This window comes from Varanus komodoensis, unplaced genomic scaffold, assembly GCF_004798865.1.
Source record: "Varanus komodoensis strain SLA01 unplaced genomic scaffold, ASM479886v1 scaffold19, whole genome shotgun sequence".
Classification (NCBI taxonomy): Eukaryota; Metazoa; Chordata; class Lepidosauria; order Squamata; family Varanidae; genus Varanus; species Varanus komodoensis.
In genome coordinates this window covers 450305-470084 of record NW_025335550.1, presented here as the reverse complement: position 1 = coordinate 470084, position 19780 = coordinate 450305, and the positions used below count along the sequence as shown (strand labels likewise).

At 45.4% G+C, this 19780-nt stretch overlaps 1 protein-coding gene across 1 annotated transcript in view; it reads right to left on the bottom strand.

The window, feature by feature from the left end:
• The window catches only part of ANKRD27 (ankyrin repeat domain 27), a 46399-nt gene extending 32757 nt beyond the window's left edge, over window positions 1-13642 (bottom strand). Inside the window, 12 exon segments of the mRNA XM_044427577.1 lie at window positions 1909-2041; window positions 3416-3494; window positions 4344-4465; window positions 5237-5313; window positions 6126-6191; window positions 6271-6324; window positions 6420-6479; window positions 7517-7671; window positions 8054-8210; window positions 8579-8689; window positions 9709-9843; window positions 11715-13642. Of these exon segments, the coding sequence (XP_044283512.1) occupies window positions 1909-2041; window positions 3416-3494; window positions 4344-4465; window positions 5237-5313; window positions 6126-6191; window positions 6271-6324; window positions 6420-6479; window positions 7517-7671; window positions 8054-8210; window positions 8579-8689; window positions 9709-9810 (1116 nt within the window). The 5' untranslated portion in view covers window positions 9811-9843; window positions 11715-13642.
• Between the last annotated feature and the right edge of the window lie 6138 nt (window positions 13643-19780).

Genomic DNA, 19780 nt, shown 5'->3' with positions numbered 1-19780 from the left:
AGGAACCTGCACCATCCCTTCATCTGCAGGCTAGATGCCCCCTCTAAGGGGTCAAGCTGCATGTACAAGATCTCTCCATCTGAAGTGGAGCATACATAAACTACAGTTCAGGGACTTTTGACTCCCCGCGTTCCTCCCCTAGCTCTCTCTCCCCACAAGATGAACTCACTATAATTTAAAAACGGGGTCCACACTACGTCAGGGGCAGGAAGAGGCAGGTCTTCAAACACCCACTACTACACAGAGCTCTGTTACTTTCAGCCCGTCATGCAGATGCTTTACTATACCACATCAGTTTTTTTACCATCTTAACAGGAGAAGCTGGTCAGGATGCATAAATGGGATAAAGATGGAGGTAAAATAAAAGCATGTGTATATAAGTAATTCATGTGGTCAAAATGAACTTACGAGTGCTGCATTTGTTTCCATGGAGTTCATTTCCATTACTTTCCTTCTGGTTGAATTTTATATCAATTTTCAAGTAGTTTAACAACACTTGAACTTTAAAAATCCAGTATCTTTCCTGTGGTTTCAACCACAGAATGCTGTAGCTAGTGCTGAGCCAGGGCAAAACACTCGGACTATTTGATCAGCATTTGCTACCTCTGCTTGCTACCTCTGAGCTTAGCTGCAATCCTTAAAGTCACTGGTGGAAATGGACTTTCTTACCAACAATATATTACCTGATCCATACATATCAAACCATGCTTGTAACATGTATGAACAAAGAACTATGGATTAACTATGAGCAGTTAAGCAGGAACAACCCACAAAGAGAACCCATGGTTTGATGTTTGGTTGTGTACTGCAGATTGTTTAAACCATGTTTTATGTAAACCATGATTTGTTACATACAGATTTGGAACCATAGGTTGGTCACAGATAGTTTCCCCAAGGTACAGAACTACAGGGCAAGAGGGGTTTAAAAAAAGCCAGGCTCTTCATATGTCAGAGAGGAAGAGATAACCCAGCAAGGAACTGAGAAAACAAACCATGGCTTGTTCAATAATCTGCCAAACAAACCATGATCTAAAACAGACCAATGGTTGGTGTTACATGAGAACCAGGCCACTGTTGTGAGCTATGCCAATTAGAATGCCAAGTATTTTGGGGGATGGCTTGGTCCTCAATGGGTAATTAAGACTCATTAACAAAAGAACCTACTCAGACACAAACATGGTCATACGCACAGGTGCCTTCATCTTTGGAACCTCACTGGGGACATGGCATGAGGCTTGCATGTCAACATTTTCCACTACACCACTGGCTGGAATGCCATCTATGGATGGACAGGTCCGCAGTCGATGAACCATGCAGTTCTAGAGCCCTAACACTCCCTAACCCCACCAAAATGGCTGTTTCAAGACCAATACTGCCTGCCATCCAGCTGAGAACATGACCCTCCACAAGTATCTTCTATTTCTTTGAATTATTCAATTAACTCCAGAAGGCTGAAACGCAGGAGCGATTTTTCCTTTAAAAGGGAACCACCTGTCCATATCCGACTGTTACAGCCTTAGGGTATCATCAGTTCTAAATACGGCAATAAACCTGTATGAGACACTTGCAAAGCATGCAAGAACATAGATGTGCACTTATGTAAGGGCATTTCCTATAGGCTGTGCTCTTCTGCAATCACATATGCTGCTTTTTCAAGATACAGTAAGACAGAAATGTAAGAAATTAAGTTTAAAGACTGTGTCCTTTTCGCGGAGCAGCAGCCTAAACTTTTATTAGACACCTTGACGCACCCAGGCCAGCAGCACCGAAGGAGATGCGCGTCTCTGTGCTAGCTCTCCAGAAAGTGCTCCTTGTACCGCTTTGCCAAATTGCAGCATGACTTGCAACTGGCAAGCTATCACAGAGGCTTTCTGCTGGGTGTGAGCACTCTTATTTAAAGCAACTCACCGTTGGCCTGTCGGAGAGGTTTCCTTGCCGGATGTACTCTACTGCAGCCTCAACCGAAGTCAAGCAGTACCCTAATTCATCTTTCGCTGAGCTGAAAAACCTGAAGTTTTTGATATAACTCAGGTTTGCCATCCTAGACAGAGAATAGGGCAGTGTAAGTCTTTCAAACAGAACGTGAGAAGCAGAGATGGTTGGAAGAGAAGTAGAAATAATTCAAAAAGGTCTCTTAGTAGTATGTCTAAACTGTCCCATTTTAAACACCAAAACTTTATCAAACACAAGCTTAAATTCTTCCAGTTGTTGGTCTGTACATCTGGCTACTACAAAATAATTTCAACCCAACAGAGTTCTGGGCTTGTTACATGCAGGGGAAGAGGAAGGGGTGGTTCATTCCATTTCAGAATACCCATCGTTGATCCCAAGGCTTCTGGATGCTCTGAAACAAACAGCCACCAAGACAAAGTGCTAGAAATAGCATTAGTTCTCTGCAGCTCGATCCTACATATTTCCAAGAGCTGGGAAAGCTTAGCCCTCCAAGACCAAGCAACTTCTGCCTCAGACCCACCAACAGCCAAAATGACCAATCATCAAAAATTGAACAGTCATTAAACTGTCAGAAATGTTTAATTCCAAATGCTGGGAGAAGGGGAAGTTGAAGTCAGAAATAGCTTGTCATAATTGGCAATTTAGCTTTATTTTCTGGCCAGTATGTCACCTAGGAGCATTCTTGCCATCGCTCCTGGCAGGAATGATGCGCTCCTATTCAAGCTCGACCGAAAAGGGGCCTAACCTCCCAGCATCTCCCAGTCCTAAGAGCAAGAAGCCCCTATAGCGGCCCACCGAGCTGCACGTCACCCGCGTCAAATAGCCTCTTGTTTACAAAAAGGCACAACATGCACAGACTCAAGACAGATGGATTAAAGATCAGCACTTTGTTACAACTGACGTCCAAAAGCATAAGCACATTTGTTAAATGCATGTAATCCCTCGGAATGGCACTTTGCTAATGCAACAGTTCTGCTGCATTTACATTTTTAGTTTCCTTTGCGTTGTACCAGAGGAAGCAAAGGGCAAGCTCCATTTCATAACAGATGTTCACCCTACACATTTTCCAGATTTGCAGGCACTAAACATTACTCAAGGGAAAGGGATTTGTATATTATACCATTATGGGCACGGTTAGTCTGGAGTTGAAATGTGACAGTTCTAGTGGGAAAGCCTCAGAACTCAAGGATCCACTTAATGGCCTGTTCAGGATAAAAGCACGGCGAGGCTTTTCATGCCAAGGACCACCGAGTATGCAAGATGGTTCTTGCCATCTCAGTTAACCCCGCAGTGACCCACTGGCCTGACACAGGCTCATCCTGCCCCGTGCCAGGTGGAAATGCCTTCCTAGGCCACGCTGCTGAAAGCGGGACCAAATCCAAGTTTGTCAGCACGTTCAGACCAAACCCAACCTCACTCACGCAAGTTGCATGTTTGCCGCAGAGATACATAAGCTACATACCAGTTTGGGATCTCTGTTTTCACCAGGAGAAAGAGCAAGACCGAAAGGAGGTCGTCTGCACACATGGTCTCCAAGTTAACTGAAGGAGGAAGAGGGGATGTGTCACATCTTCAAGCTCAGAAACAGTGTCTTGAGCATAACCCTATGCGAGTTCATCATTGCCACCACAGGACATTTATATGCCCCTTTTTCCTCTTGCACAAAACCCAGGAAGTTTCCCTCCACTCCATTTTATCCTTACAAAAACAAGCAACCCTGTGAGGTATGTCAGGAAGAGATTCTGTGACCCAGTGAACTTCATGGCTGATTGGGGAATAGAACCCAGCTCTGCCAGCTCTCCAGTCCAAAACTCTGATCACCACACTACACCCACTTGTTATTTCTATTTAGGCAGAAATATATCCTGAATCTCTCCCTAACGTGCTCCATCCGGTTCAGCAGCTAATGTAAGCGGGTTTAATATACTGAATGCATGTATCTTACTGTGAGGAAGAAACGATGCAACCAGAAGCCTTTAAAGAGGAGCCTTGGGTGCATCGTCTAGGCACATGTACAGTTTTCCAGAGTAGTACTAGCTGAGGATGATGGGCACTGTACCCTACAAATATGCTAAACTACCACGCTGGTGAAGACTGGATGAGCATAAAACAAAGGAAAACTGAACCCTAATTAGTACCAAGTGAACTATGCCCTACATTCCATTCTTCACAAGCCGGGGGAATCTCAGGAAAAACACTGCATGCTCCTAAGCAAAAGAACTTCAAAGCACTGCCTTTCAAAAATAAAATCTAGTGTCTTCCAATGGAAAACAAAGCAAAAGCAGCTGAACGTTCCAGTGTGCGCCGATTTAAAAGCACGTGGAGGGCGCTTTCAGGAGTCCAGAGAAGCAATACAATGAAATGACGGCGACATCGCCAAGGTTACAGACCTCTCTGACTTGGCGACTGCATGATGATTTGCACCACTCTGCGCAGGCAGAGGAGCTTCTGTTGCGGAGAGGTGCACTTATTCAGCTGGGCCAGTTCTCGTTTTGCACGCGGTATGTTGAAGCTGCAAGCAGTTTGCCAACAGAAAAGTGAAATCTGAGACGCGCTGCCCAAAGGCATGCACCACTTTCCACCCAGAAAAACTGCATGACCCTGTTCCCCCACCCTCAATATAACCTGAGGTCACCAACTGACCAAAGGTAACTAGCACAGCCTGTTCTAGCAGCTTCCACAGCTGTTTTTCTGGAGGTTTCAGCAAGTGATGCTTTTCACAGCATGAAATACGTGCTGTTGCAATCTCCAAGACAATCCGCTGTTGATGGCACGGCCAAAGGGTCGACTTGAAAATCAGCAACCCCACCATAAGCATGTTTCTGAATCAACAGCATAGGTAAGCTCATACATCAAGAGCTCTTCCATATGTTGCTCCAAATGAAGCTCTGCCCTCAAGAGGTGGCAAGTCCCCAAACTCCAAGAGGTTCTGCACTACAGTCTCCAGAAGCCCCAGCCAGTGGTCAGATACTGGAAGACGTTGCCCAAAACATCTGCATGGCACCAAGATGAGGGAAGACTCTAGTGTTATTGTCAACCCTTCCAAGGTATGCACTGATTGTAGAGCACTCCTTTTTCCTCTCCCACCACATCTCCAGTGAATTGGCCACAATCCACAAACATGCATATTTGCTCTTGGAAAGCAGGTACGCCAGCTTATGGCATACCGCAAAATCCAAGATTTCTTTTTGCAACAGCTGCTTTTCCTTTACCCTCTCATCTCACTCACACACTCAGAAAAGGACATGCTGGAAGAAGATTGGTACTTCTTGATGCTACACACCTGAATTCGGCTTTGATGCCAAGGTCCTTCTGCTGCAGCTCCTGCAAACTTCGTGTAATTTTGTTGAAAGCTGCATCCTGGTCAGTGAGCACAAAGATAGTCGTTTTTAGATAGTGGCAAGAAGTTGCTCTTCTAGTTGCATCTGGAGGTATTTTATACTCTGCACAAACATCCAAGAACACAGAATATTCTTCCCCAAAGGCCATGCTACCCAGGAATTGTGGGAGCCACTGGTGAACACATCCGGAGAGCAACAGGCTGGGAAAGACTGAGGTAGAACACAGGAATCTAACTTAATAGTATGTTAGACCATGTTTTCACTTAGGCCAGTATCGTTTAGCATCAATGCAGAAAACTCCCATCAATTGCTACCTGAGCCTTCTAACTGGAGACACCAGCCAAGGATTGAACCTGGGACATTCCACTTGCAAAACAGGTGCTCAACTACTAAGCTATGGGTCCTCCTAGGAAAGAAAAGTTGTCTAATTTGTGTTTGCACTAGCTAGGGAGAATAAAACCTCCTTGAAGGGTTTTGGTGGATTTCCTCCAAACTATGAGCAAGCAGTAAACAGAGAGACTCCTCTGGGAACAGAGGAAGCTGCCTTATACTGAGGCAGGCCATTGGCCCATTTAACCTGGTACTGAAGACACTGGCTGGCAGCAACGGCTCTGCAGGGCTGCAGGCAGGAGTTTTTCCTCTCTGGGAATGCCAGGGATGAGAAAGGAGCCCTTCTGCCACTGAGCTCCGGCCCTTCTCCTTTGACAGTCAAGTATGCCCTTTCCCATGCACCATGAGACACATGTTTCTTATTTTCTATTTGTGGGAGAGTTTAAAAACATCTCAAGCCAGGAGCCATGCATCGTGCCGGCGACCGTAAGAGACTCCTACCTCAGTTGCCTCGATAGTCCCCACATACTTAAAGATCACATCGTAGAGAGCATGGTGGATATACATCTGCAGAGAAACAGACACAGCATTGGTGACAGCGATCCACGTGTCGCTTGACTGTCCCCGCTAACATCCCGGTACTCACATCTACAGCCTGCTTCATCAGATTCATCTGAGGTTCCTGTTTCGCAAGCATTCTCTATCAGAGAAAATGGGCAGCATTAATAGGAGGGGGAAGACGCTGAAGACGAGGTGGCAACTGAATGTATGTAAGCATAACTACAAAGTACTCACAAGGTGGGAGTCCCTTAATAATTGCTGGATGCATTTGGTGTAGAGCGCATTCACGGAATCCTAAAAGACATCACAGAACACTTCACTTGTTTCTGCATTCATTCGGCAAGCACACACAGATACCAGAAGATATCTTGAAGAGCTGTGTGCCATAGCAGTGCAGTCCCTGAGAAGGTGTCGGTTTGGGCAAACTAGGTCAGGAATGACCAGTAGATTTCCAGGTGATTCACTGCAGATCTATAAGGGCTTCCAGCTCGTAATTAACAATAGTAGCAAATAACTCTCCCCACCACCACCCCCATCTTAAATTAGAATGACAAAATGAAGACAGACTGGAGCTATTTTTGTGTGGAAGGAGTATGAGCTCTGTTCAGTTCTGATACTCAGAGCAAATTCCTGGGCCAGGAAACATTTAATTCTAGGTTGTCTTCTGTACCAGGCTCCCAGTTGGTGGCTCTCTAGGGTCTAGTAAAAAACAAACAGATTCCTCCACTCTGAAGTCTACCCATGCCTGCTGTACATTTTCATTCTAGATTTGTCCCGAAACCACTCTTGTTATGAGCTAATCTAGCAATGATAATGGGCGATCAGAGCTGCAAGTCACTTAAGAACACTTACACTTCTATTAATTGAACTTTAGTATTTTTCTGTTTATTCATTAAATATCCTGCCTCCTTCCCGCAAGGACCCATGGGGCCTTACGTAATCCTCCTCTTCTCCATAACAGCTCCGTAAGGTAGGTGAATCTGGCTGCCAGTGGATGTCCCAAAGTCACCCTGTGAGTTTCATGGCTGAATGGGAATAAGTACCCAGATCTCCGGAGCCCAGGCCAGCCCTCAGCGCTAGGCCAAACTGGCTCTCAGTGTGATATATAATATACTATATTTATATAAGTTTGGATATATTATTGAATCAAGCAGCACTTTTTAAAAATCTTAGATAATCTTAATTTAATAATAGGAATATTAAGAGAGGCATCCTTCCTATATGCAAGAAGGGAGAATGTCTGTTTAGGCTGCACTCGTCATCTGCAGTAGATCACTTACATATTTAAGCAATATATAAAAGTCAAATGGGTTGGAAATTCGGATACTAACTATGTAGTGTCGCAGGATTTTCCTGTCGTGATCCTTTAAAGTCCTGTGGAAAGATGCAATAGCTTTATCAAACTTTTCAGTGTGCTTTCCCAAGAACTCTCTCGCATCTTCAATGTTTTTCAGGGAGTAAGAATTCGATGGTGTTGAGGGTTGTTCTGAAATGGAGGACAGTCGTCAGTATAAAGAAAGATTTCCAATTATTTCTCAAATTTGCAGAAATTCAAAGCCAGGCACAAGAAGATACAAGAAAAAGCCAGGATCACCTGCTGCTAGCATTTAAAGCTTCCCCTGAATTCTGAAAAGCTAGCCATTTTATTCTGTTCTAGCAAATGGTACTTGCTATGAAATTGTTCTGAGCAAGCATTTAGGATGGTTTAGCTTTTCATTCCCACTAGTTTGAGAACTTTCTATCATTGCTTTCTAGGCTGAATAAGCTGCTGCTTATGATATATATGAAAGTCTTGAAAGGGGGAGTGGGTTTAAACAATTGGCCAAATCTGTACTTTTTTGCTGAGAAAAAAAAACATGCCTACTCACCTTTGCTCTCATTTTTTTCTAGAGGATGAGCTATACAAAGGATGCTAAAGCTCTCTTCTTTTTCATTGTAGAAAGTTTCCTCAAAGAGAACAGGTACTGAAAAACGATGATTAAAGCCAGCCCCAAGTATGACCATGTTTCCTTGTACGAAGACTTCCTAATGGAAGGGAAGAGAAAGAAAGAAGAACTCTTCCAAAAAATAAAATCAGAGTACACTACAAACAGTTTAAGCCCTGGCTATCCATGTAGCTTTTAAGAAAGATTTGTCAAAAGCAAACTAAATGGAATCCAAAGATTTATACTATTTGCCCTTTGATACGGCACTATAGAATGGATCTTAGAAAATTTGATCAAAGGCAAGAACGTACATCAGTTTTTAGATAAGGACCCCTTATTTCAAACCTCTGAAACAGGACTATTGAATTTGTCCACACCTCGAAGTTCATGAGACCAGAGACAGGCTGCACTGAAGCCTTCACCATTGTTAGGACGAGACTGTACTAGATTTCCGTCCTTATAACGTACCTTTCCATTCAAAGTTTGGAAGTTTTCTTCCACTGGCCTGAGAACATAACAGTCAAACTGGCAAGCGGAGATGAAACTACTCGAAAGACTTCCTTTGCATGGCACTAGAACCTAGAGAAGTGGAACAGAGTATCAGGTGTTACGCATAACCAATGGGCAAGCCGCACACACCAGTTGCGAGGCGCTTGGCCAGACAGAACTCTTGTGCCCGTCCTGCTTGAAGGACCCTGTGGCAACTGGTTCAGCATCACGTCAAGAGAGTGCTGGGCTGGATGGCCCATGGGTCTGATCCAGCATGCCTTTCCTTACATTCTTACGCGATCCTACAAGCACTGCCACTGTGCAAGGTCACATCCAGTCCTGAAATCAGACTATTATGCAAGATAAATCAGGACTCGGTTATCCTACGGCAGAAGCCCTTGGGTAGCCACCAGCGGGAAGCAGGCAACTAGCCAAGGAACAGGGAGAGAGAGGGAACAAATGCTCTGTGTTGTGGCTTCCATTAACATCATTTAAAAAATACTACTACTACTTTCTCTCAAGTCCTTAACACTTTGATTTCGTGTTCCACTCCACAAGTTCAGCGTACTGAACAACAGATCCCAATTAATGATTATTCCCTGACTGGAGTGCTTCTACTGGACTGATTTGGGAATCTTTTGAATCCTGGCATCTGGAAGAAGGTACAGGAGGAGGGAGGGAGGGAGGGAGGGAGAGAGAGATCACTTCTCAGATAGCCCTGTGAAATAGGGTCATAATTCAGTTATTAGTGAGTACTATCACTGCCAACCGCACAACATCTGAACATCCAGCGCTTTCACCATGGATGCGCAGCATGGAGGGACCAGATGGCATAGAACACTAAGCTATTCTCAGGAAAGAGGTCTTTGGCAGTCTTCCCTCGGCTATAAAATTAGCCCCAAGAGCCTGACCTCTAGGCTCATTTCTCAACACTCTACAGACTGGACTGTCCCCACCAGGTACCCTCCAGGTGTTTTGAATTTCAGTTCCTATCAACCCCAGCCCATACAGCCAAGGGTCAAGAATACCGGGAGCGATCGTCAACGTTATCTGGAGGACAGCTTGGCATACTGGAGCATCATTTACTGAAGGAACCACGTTTTACTTACAACTCCATGAAATTCTGCAACTTTCCTGCAGAGATCAGGCCTCAGTTTCTGCATTGCTAAATAGAAGGGGTTCTTCAGGAGGTCTTCATCATACATAGCCATAGGGGCCTCTCAAGTATCCACTGCAGAGGGTTTCTGAAAGCAGAGATACCCCACCCCCGGATAATCAGGTTGCCCGTTTCATAACATTTTTAGTCTGCAAGAAAAGCACCATCTGACTTCTTGTCATGGTCACAAGATGTACTGATGCATGCAGAACATGTTATTCGGAACAGAGTCTTTCACTGAAGAGGTGTGTCCTAGAATTTTGTGCATTCGCCCTTCACTTTTAGCTGAAAGATGTTTCAGGCTGCACAGCTATCTCACAATAATGTGCTTTGTAATGTTCCCAGAGTGAAAATAAAAGCCAAGCATCCACAAATCTGCTCACTCTCAGTCTATCCAAGAGGATTCCAAGCAGAGATTCCCTCTGGAGAGAGAGAGACTCAGAATATTAGCTTTGTTCACTCATCACTACTTACAATCATGTTAGCCTTTATCACCAGCATAACCTAGCATACATGATCATCTTCATCTTATCCTCACACAACAACCCTTTGAGGTAGACTAGTCTTATCCTCACATTAACAACCGTGGGAGCTGCACAGCAAAGCTAGGATTAAATGCCAGAGTCCCAGTCCAAATTCCAACCACCACACGGGCTCTGAATCAACAGTTAAGATGCACACATACAAAACGTTTCTCAAACATGTTCAGATTCGAAACAGCGCTTGTGCGTGGCATCAAGTGAACTGCTCCGAAAGTGGGACAATTCCACAATTCCCACAGCACATACTGTGCACAAAGAGTAAACGCCACTGAATTCAATGGGGTTTACTTCCAAGTAAACATGCCTAGCATTGCACTAGAAGGCTCCATACACTGCTTACCAGGTAAGAGATTCTTCTTTCCTTCCTCAACACAATGAAGCAGACTTTGGAAGAGGCACAGCAGTAGTATAAGCACACAAAACTAGCCTGGGATACTATTAGTTCCCTCCACAGGAACACTGAAAAGCTGATCAAATCAGAAGTTGTCCCCTATGACAATGTTTCAGATTGGCATGTAGGATGAATCAGCCCAGCACCCAACACATGACCACCTGGTGAAACGAGGCCCGAAAAGGTTGGGCCAGTGTAACAATGGGAGCTGTTTTGCGTCTCTGACAAAGCGGCCCTTCTGTGTTTGCTGTTGTGTGTCATCAAGTCATTCCCAGCTTATGGCAACCTTATGAATGCACTCCAAAATAACCTGTTCTTCACAGCCCTTGCAAACTAGCTGTTGCGGCTTCCTTTACAGAATCAATCCAGCTCATATTCGGCCATGCTCCACCTTGGCTTCCCCTAGCACTGCCTCCTCCAGCCAGTCCCGTCTTCTCACGATGTACCCAAAGTACCACAGCCTCAGTTTTATCTCGTTTGTCTCCAGGGCAAGTTCTGGCTTCATCCTAAGCCCACTTGTTCGTTGTTCTGTCAGTCCATGGGAGTTGCAAAGCTCTCCACCAGCCCCAGGTTTAGAAGGCAGCAATTTCCTTCCTCCTGGTGAAAGAGGCCCTAAGCGAATGAGCCACCGTAAGAGAAGTTTTGCTTCTCCAGGGATGTTGTCCTTGGGAGGTCCCTCGCCAAGAACCTACCCTAAAACATGGTTTGCCCAACTTGGCGCCCTCCGGATGTGGACTGTAATTTCCAGCCAGCCTGACCAATACCATGTGCTTTATAGTCTGATTTTCTTTAGCATGCAGAATCTTAGCTTATTTTAACAGGGCATATCCACAATCTCCTCTCTCCCCATTTCGTACCGTCTTTTTCTTCAAGGCTGGGAGAAGCATGTGACAAGTATCTGACATCTTAAGTCTGATTATACTAAGGTCAGTTAGGCTTTTTTCAGGCTTGTGCTCAGACTTACACACTTTAGAAAAGTAAAGAGGCCATGGTGACCCACACAAGCTGCTTCATTTCCATAATCACCTGCAGGTTGCTAAGTCATGCAAACATGGAAGGCAGATGGCAACCAATGGCCTGTTCTGGGGTGGTCTGGAAGCTGTCCCTGCTGCTCACCTGGTTGGGTTTGGACAGCACAGCAAGCCATACCTGGTGAGGGTTAATATGGAAATTAAGGCTTCCAACCCACAATTTATCATCCAGCAAGCCATGATTCCAGGGTGGTACGGCAGCTGCCCGCCTTCACTGGGTTTGGATGGCACAGCAAGCTGTGTCCAGACCCAGTAATTATGGAAATAAGGCCACACACCACCAGCAAGTGCAGTGTGGGAAAAAGAAGCCACTGCAAAGTCAATATGCTGCCCAGTCTCTACCTCAAGTCTTTCTCTCCCAAACTGGTTTACTTCAGTGTTTCTCTTCCTGTCCAGCTTCTAACCTTGCTGTTTCTCTCCCAGTCTCACTGCTTCTCTTCCCAACCCTTTCCATGACCAGGAAGAGACCGCTTCTGGAACCTGCTCCATCTTGAATGGCCCACAGACCATTCCCCCTTGATCTCTCTTACTCTCGGCTTCCCTCTTCTAGCCTTGCTTTATCTACTCCCTAGCCCCTTTCCTGCCTATTTCTCCCACTTCCACATCCCTAGCCTTCTTTTGTTCCCTTCCAAGCCCCAGCCTTGCTGTGTTCCCCCCTCAGCACTTTGCTGTTTCTCGTCGCCTCTAGTCCAGCTCTTCCCCCCACCACCTCTTTGCCTTGCTTCTCTCCATTCTAGTGCCCAGCCTTGCTCATTCCATCCCCTCTGCATCTTTGCCCTGCGTTTTCTCTCCTGCTCCCTCTCAGCCACTAACCTAGCTGTCTTTCTCCCTGCTGTCAGTTTGCCTTGCTGTTTCTCCCGATTCCGAGCCTTCCTCTTTCTCTGGCTAAGTTCTTCTCCTGCTCAATCCCTACTTCCGCTTGCTTGCTTTTCACCCCTTTAGCTCACTGTGTCTTTCCCCTCCCAGCCCCTTCTCTCATATTTCACAGGTGAGGGCTCTGCCAGGAGGAGGAAGCTGGAGCAGCAGGAGTTGAACAGAATACCCTAAACCTGAGGTTTACGCAGGAAAAGTCTTTTCTCTCCTGTTGTGGCTGGGGCCATTTCTCCTTCCTTTGAAGCAAAGGAAAGGTATGCAGGTGCCTGGATGTGAACAGGATAAACAATCTTATGTAGCCTATTTAGAAGTAATTCCCACTGAGTTCCATATAAGCATGCATGAGTCTGCAACCTGATTGTCATCTTGGTGTTCTTCTGTAGTGCAAAATAGGCAGATTGGCTTTGGAGTTAAAAGCTTTCTTCTGCTATTTTTACTAGCCAGGTAACTACAGCAGCCGTTACCCAACTAGCCACATCCTCCATAAAAGTAATTTTGCGGTGGCGCTCACAGCAGTTTCTTGAATTCTCAAATGGGCCCACAGCCCCAAAAAGGTTGGGCAACCCTGGCCTAAACATGCCTAAACCCTGCATGTCACAAAGCAATGAGACCCACCTGAAGAAGCACTGAAACCCATCAGTGGGCACCTGACCCACAGTGTGAGAAACACAGAGCTAGGCAAAGATGGGGCAACAACACGTGGCATTTAACACAATTTTAGGAATGCTGCTAGTTTAATCAACAGGCATCAACAAGGTAAATAAATGGAGATGGTCCCAACTCAAATCCAAACCAGACCACAGTGATCTGAAGTCCTTTCAGTTTGACAGCTGGCAGCTCCAACTGGCCAGGAGAAGATGTTCAAGTGACGGCATGCCCGCAAGTTCCAGCACCAGAGTTATGCAGCACATGCACAGAGCTAGTCCTGAACTGCTTCAAGGCAACCAAAGAAACAAGGCAAACAAAACTGACAGCAGCTCCCAGCACTATCTGATAGCATCCTTCCTCTCCCCTCCACCTCACTGTTAATTTCCCTTTTCTGATTTCTACCCTGCTTTTTATATTTTTAAAGAACTCAGAGTGGCTTACATCATTCTCCTCTGCTTGCTCTCCACCGGATCTGCACAACAACGACCCTGTGAGGTAGGTTGGGCTATGAGTCTGTGACTGGCCCAACACCACTCATTCAGCTCCATGGCTGAGCAGGGACTAGAACCCAGACCGTCTGAGTGCCAGTCGCACGCTCTTAGCACACTGGCTCTCATCTTTATGTTTCAGGTGCAAGTCCTACACCCACGTCGTCTTCTGTAGAGTGTTATTGAAGCCCAGGGGTCTGGAGGCAATGGTTCGGAGCTCCACGGCTAGATATGCCCCGGGGGGGGGGCATTTGTTGTACAACAGGGAACTTGGCCAACTTGTCTGACCAGGCAGAGCTACAATACTGCCCCTCAGCCCAGTCCCGGACACATTCTTCCGCCGTCTCCTCTCCCTGCTCCACTACTTCCCATCCAGTATATTTTCTTGCATTTTCTCTCTCACATGTGCCTTCCTTATGTCTTCCATGCAGCTCAGCAATATGCACAGGGTTATTTCCTTCCTATACCTTTGCACCCCCTCCCTGTAGCAAACTAGACTGAAAGGTGGTGGCTGACGCACAACTATCTTTTGTGTGCTCGGCCTAGAAGCAAACAACACCCGCCCCCCCCCCCCGAGCCACACATCTCAGCCCCCATTACGTAGGTTGCACAGTTGCAAAATTCAGCAGTGGGGGAAGCAGGAATGGCAGGTAAAGATCACTTCTACATACCAGAAATTAGCAGCCTACACTGCCTGTCCTGGCATACGCGCTTTCTTTCTACAAGCAAGCTTTGCAATGTGGGAGAGCATGTTCTAGTTGGTGTTCCACGAGGTTGATTATGCAGGAGGGATTTTTAATGTTTATATTTATTGTAATTTATTGTTGTAAGCCGCCCCGAGGCTTCGGCGACTGGGGCGGCATAAAAATGTTTTAATAAATAAATTAATACCACAAGGCTTTCATGAACGTGTGTATCAGCTGGAACTACGTGGTCACTCCATACAGTGTTATCCTCAAATAAAAGCCTCATTTGTCACATCTGATCACAATTGAGTTTCCTGGTGTGATTAGCACCACCCCTTTGTAAATAGGTTTAATGGCGTATGTAGAGAGGATGCTTAGAGACTCCCCAGCTACCTAGTTCAAATTTGGAGTGGGAAGGGGATGAAGAGGAAGTAGCAAAGATGGTTCTGAACTGCCAAGGGCACCATACCCCCTTTTTCAGACAGAATGTGACATTATAGAACTGGAAGAGCTAGAGATTGAAGGAGAATTCTCAGACCCCTCCAAGAGGCATCATATCAGGCCAAGAAAGCAGAGCAATTAAGGGTTGTCCCGGCTCCCCTCTAGCTCCATGAGCCACCCTGACAGTGGAGTCCAACCCTTTCCCAAAGAGGGAAGGAGGCAAAGATTCCAGTTTGGATTAAACTCTTCACATGGGCAGACACTACTCCCACATATTAATGGGACTGCTACTTTGATTTATGCTGTTTGCTGACCTGTAGAGTTCAATAAAGGGCTGTGTTTTAAGGTTTTATTCAAGTCTGCTGGGGAGTGACAGTCCCTCTCCAGACAGTTTAATACAACAACCAAACATGTTTTATTTCAAGGTCACTTAAGCACAGATAAGCCAATTTCTGCCACAGTTACATTATCAGGCTAAAGCATGCTCTATTTTTGCCCTTGGTAACCACAGCATGTGTTCAAGGTTTAAGGGCTCAATCCTACGCTGCTTAGATGAAAAGAGTCCTAAAATAGCATGCCCCAATCCCACACTGATTGGGATATGCTGGAAGTTGTCAATTTTTTTTCTGCCCTGTGTAAGATTGCACCCTACCACAATTAACTATTTCAGAGGAATGGGTCCATTCTTTTACCACTCTTAATTCAAACTATAAAGCACATAAATTTTATAAATTGTGGGCCTCAGACTGTAAGACAGACATAAATATAAATGTCCTAGAGCAGGGGTCGGCAACCTTTAACACTCAAAGAGCCATTTGGACCCGTTTCCCACACAAAAGAAAACACAGGGAGCCATAAACCCCTTTTGATATCTAAAATGAAGATAACACTGCATATATCGTTTTTTACCTTAATGCTACGTATATCTTCATTATGATTTAGCTACAGCTCTTGTTCAGTCACTAAAAACTGTTATTTTTAATCTTACATTATAAACTAGTAGGACTCCTTTCATATGCTTTGAATAGGAGAACAGCTTCCTGCAGAGTCAAAGTCAGTGCTAAAGGGCTGCATGCATTAAACAGCAAACCCCATAAGTTCGTCAGCAGTAAAAGGAAATGAATCTACCCAAGTTTCATTAAACATTCTGTTTTCTTCAGAAACTTTTCTTTTCTTCAATTTATCCCAGCGCTGTGCCGGCCACGCCGCTTGCCAGCATGGGCCGCGGATCTGCGGCAGCTGTGACGCAAACGACGGAGCCACAGCAGAGGCATTCGAGAGCCACATACGACTCCGGAGCCACGGGTTGCCGACCCCTGGCCTAGAGGAATAAAGCGCTCTTTGCCTCATGCTGCAGAGCCCATGAAGAAGCCACCAAGAGAACCTCTCTCAAAAGTTGCTCCTTAACTGGGCTGCCATGACCCAGAGGCCTCCTCCATTGTTCTCCCTTGCCTCACTTTATTCAGCAGAGTGACCCAGGGGCTGAAGAAAATTGTCAGATAAATACACACAAGAGACAAGGTCAACTGTCAATAATTAACTATTGTTTATGTGATTATGAATAACTTCTCCATTGTGTTTGATTGAGACAGCCAAACAATGATGAACTGCAAATGGCCACGTAGTTGCAAGAGGTTTCTGCATCTGTTTTGATTTTGCTGTGTTTTAGAATGGTGTTTCTGTAAAATTATATTTTGCTGTTGCAAGCCACCTTGGGAGGGTTCCTGCAAAAAGGCAAACGAATGATCTTTTTAAATAATGATCTTCCATGTTCAGATGCAGCACATATCCAGAACAAATGCAGGATGTTTTATTCTCTGCAACAGCAAGAATAATTCTTCCCTATTCCCAAGCTAGACAGGGAATCTCATATCCATTTCAAGTCACCGTAGCATCAGAAAAGCGCCTACCACGCCATTCACTCCATCTTAAGAAGTTTTTTCAGGACCTTTAGCTGATCTGTATATTCTTTGAAAATTATGGTTAAACTACAGCCAAAGCTACAAAGACAACTAACCTGAAGCAGATGCTCAAAGCAGGTGTGGAACCATCCAATCTGAGGACCAACCACAGGATTTAGAGGTGGTACCTGGTGGCCCTTTGCTATGAGTGCGCACAGCAGCAGGTTGCAGTGTGGAGCCTGGGGTCCCAGCCAGCCCTTTTGTATTCCATCCCCCATGCCACGCCAGAGCACCCTTCTGTTCTGCAGCCACTAAGATGTGGGGTGTTTTAACGAACTGCTCCCTTACTTTCCTCTGAATAGCATTTGTGTGTGTGTGCAGAAGCCTGCTCATCCCTCTCTTCTGGGTGTGGCATGCAGAACCCGGGACCCTACTGTCAGCTCCCACAAGCACTAGCCCACATGGCCACTGGCCAGGGATGCTGGGAGCCACGGACCAGCAGCACCTAGGATCCTACAGGTTTCCCATCCCTGATATCTTGACTATGAGGGAGTTCTCTTGGCTGCTTATAAGCCATTGCACAAGACATAATACAGATTAAGGAGAGAACCACAGCACTTTGCAAGCAGCCGCCTAACAGGAGAAACATTCTAGGCTAAACACCGAACAGTTACCAAGGTAGAAAAACATCTTTCCAGTACAAATACACAGGTGTATTCTAGACTAATGTCAGAAGCCAGATGTTTCTAGACAACCCATAGCAGGCCAGCTTTCCAGCAACATTCAGAGGTATGTTTTCTAAACATTTTTTCCCAATATGATGCCCTCTACATTTGAGGCTGTGACTCCCATCATACCTGGCTAGCATGGTCCATGGGAATGGTAGTCCAAAACTTCTTGGGGAAAAACTGCTCCAACGGCTTGCTGATATCACCCACAATTGAATTTAAATTACCCTTCATAATAGGACATCCAGTGTGGTGAGGTGATTAGAATGTCAGGTCAAGACTGTGAACATCCAGGTTCCAATCCTTGCTAAGTTATGAAGCTCAACTAAACCAGCTCTCCTTTCCCAAGCTAACTAGCCTCACAGGTTGTTGCAACAATAAATATTTGGGCTGGAGGGGAGGAAGCATCCTGCATACTGCCTTGAGCTTCCCGAAAGGCTAGGAAATAAGAACAAGTATAGAATACAAAACTGCAAAGCACTGACATTCCAAAGCCTTTGCCACAAAAAGGTAAAGACCCGTACAGAAATGAATTGGTTTAAAACGCCAGCTGGTTTGCTACCTTGACCTAACTTCAGAAGCAGAGCTCATGCAATCTCTCCTCCTCAAGGAAATCAGTTGACAAAGTGTGCATACAACACAACAGGCACATGATTAGGTATCACTGACAGTGTGAGCAGCACCCTGTGCATTGAGTATATGCTTTTAACTTAACAGCTATGTTTTGCAATGGTGTTTTCATAGCTGCAAACTCCCATCCCCAGATTTATATGAGTGCAATACTTTTATTAAGCCAAACAAAAAGTTGTTACAGATATGCAAGTTTTGAACTCTTTAGATCCTTCCATGAGGCAGATTGTTCCAAAAAATGGCATGGAATGTTATGTGTTGCTGAGTTGTCTCTGACTTATGGCAACCCTGTAAATGAAAGCCCCCCCCCCCCAAATATCCTATCCATGACAGCCTAGCTCAGCTCTCATATATCCAAGGCTGTGGCTTCCTTTATGAAGTCCTATAAGTGTGTGTGGAACAGACATAAATAAAACATGCTGAAAGTGAACTCACAGCACGTCATATATAGAGTACCAAGAAGAAATAGGATAGGAAGGATCTACAGGCATTCAAATTGGTCCTGCAGGTCATGTGATTGTTACCCGTTGGACCTCCAGCTGCCTCAGGAGAGATGTGAACCAGTAAGCAAAAGATGTTGGACCCCCCCCCCCATTTTTAATTATAAAATCAATTTACTGTTCAAGTATGTTCCGTTCAGGGAGAAACATGCTGGTCCCCTTTACCAATGGATCGCAAAGTAACATTAGGCAGCCTTTAAATGAACCAAACTGGAGTTAGTTTTTCAGATTATTTTTTTGGAGGACGAGATCTTTTGACCTCTGGTTATAGGAAACCATAAACACCACCATGCATGTTTTAAAGACATACATTTTTCCAGTATATGCAATATCGTAGCTTTCAACCCCCAATCTCAAGTTTATTCTGTCAAAAATAAGCGACAATTTCCTTCCCTTTTTTCAAAAGAGAAGCAATCGAAAAGGAAACCCCCTACCATTTCGAACACAAAAAGGCTTCAGACTGGAAGGAGGAACTGCAGTGCGTTGCAATTCTATGCACACTTACTTGGATGGAAGCCCGGCTGAAGCCAGCGGTGTTTACTTTTAAGGAGACACACGGATGCTCATTCCTGAGGACGCACCCTATGATAACCTCCCACGAGCCACAGGTCTTACCCTAGTGAGGGTGAATATTACCTGACCAGGATGCATATTTAGCATACTTCGACTGCATTTTCTCCATTAAGGACACAACCCAAGTAAAGTTCGAGACAGACAGGAGTCCTACAAGAGACTGGCTGGGGAACGTTACGAGTTCCTGGACTTCTCTATTTAGCTGAACATACAAAGGACTGTATCCTAAGTGAGCTTTTACCAACATGTGCAGTCATCTTCCAGCTACTGGCTAAGACAAGTGGCCCGCTTAACTTTTCTGCACCAGCCCACAAGTTAACTCCCTTCGCAAAACAACACACGGCTCAAAGAGCAGGGAGCGTCGGAGACCCTTAACGCTTTAAGGCATAGGACGGTGGGGAGGAACAGACCCACCCGGGCTCGAAAGCAGCAGTCCGCGGGAGAAAAAGCAGCCCAGGCTATGCCACTGCTAAGCGCGACTTCCCTGCTGCCTTCCCTCCACAGCTACTAAGAGAGGAGTAACGCCACCCCAAGAGCGCTCAGCACCCCGAGAAAGGCCTGGGGAATGCCCAAGTGCCCGGCGCCTTCGCTCT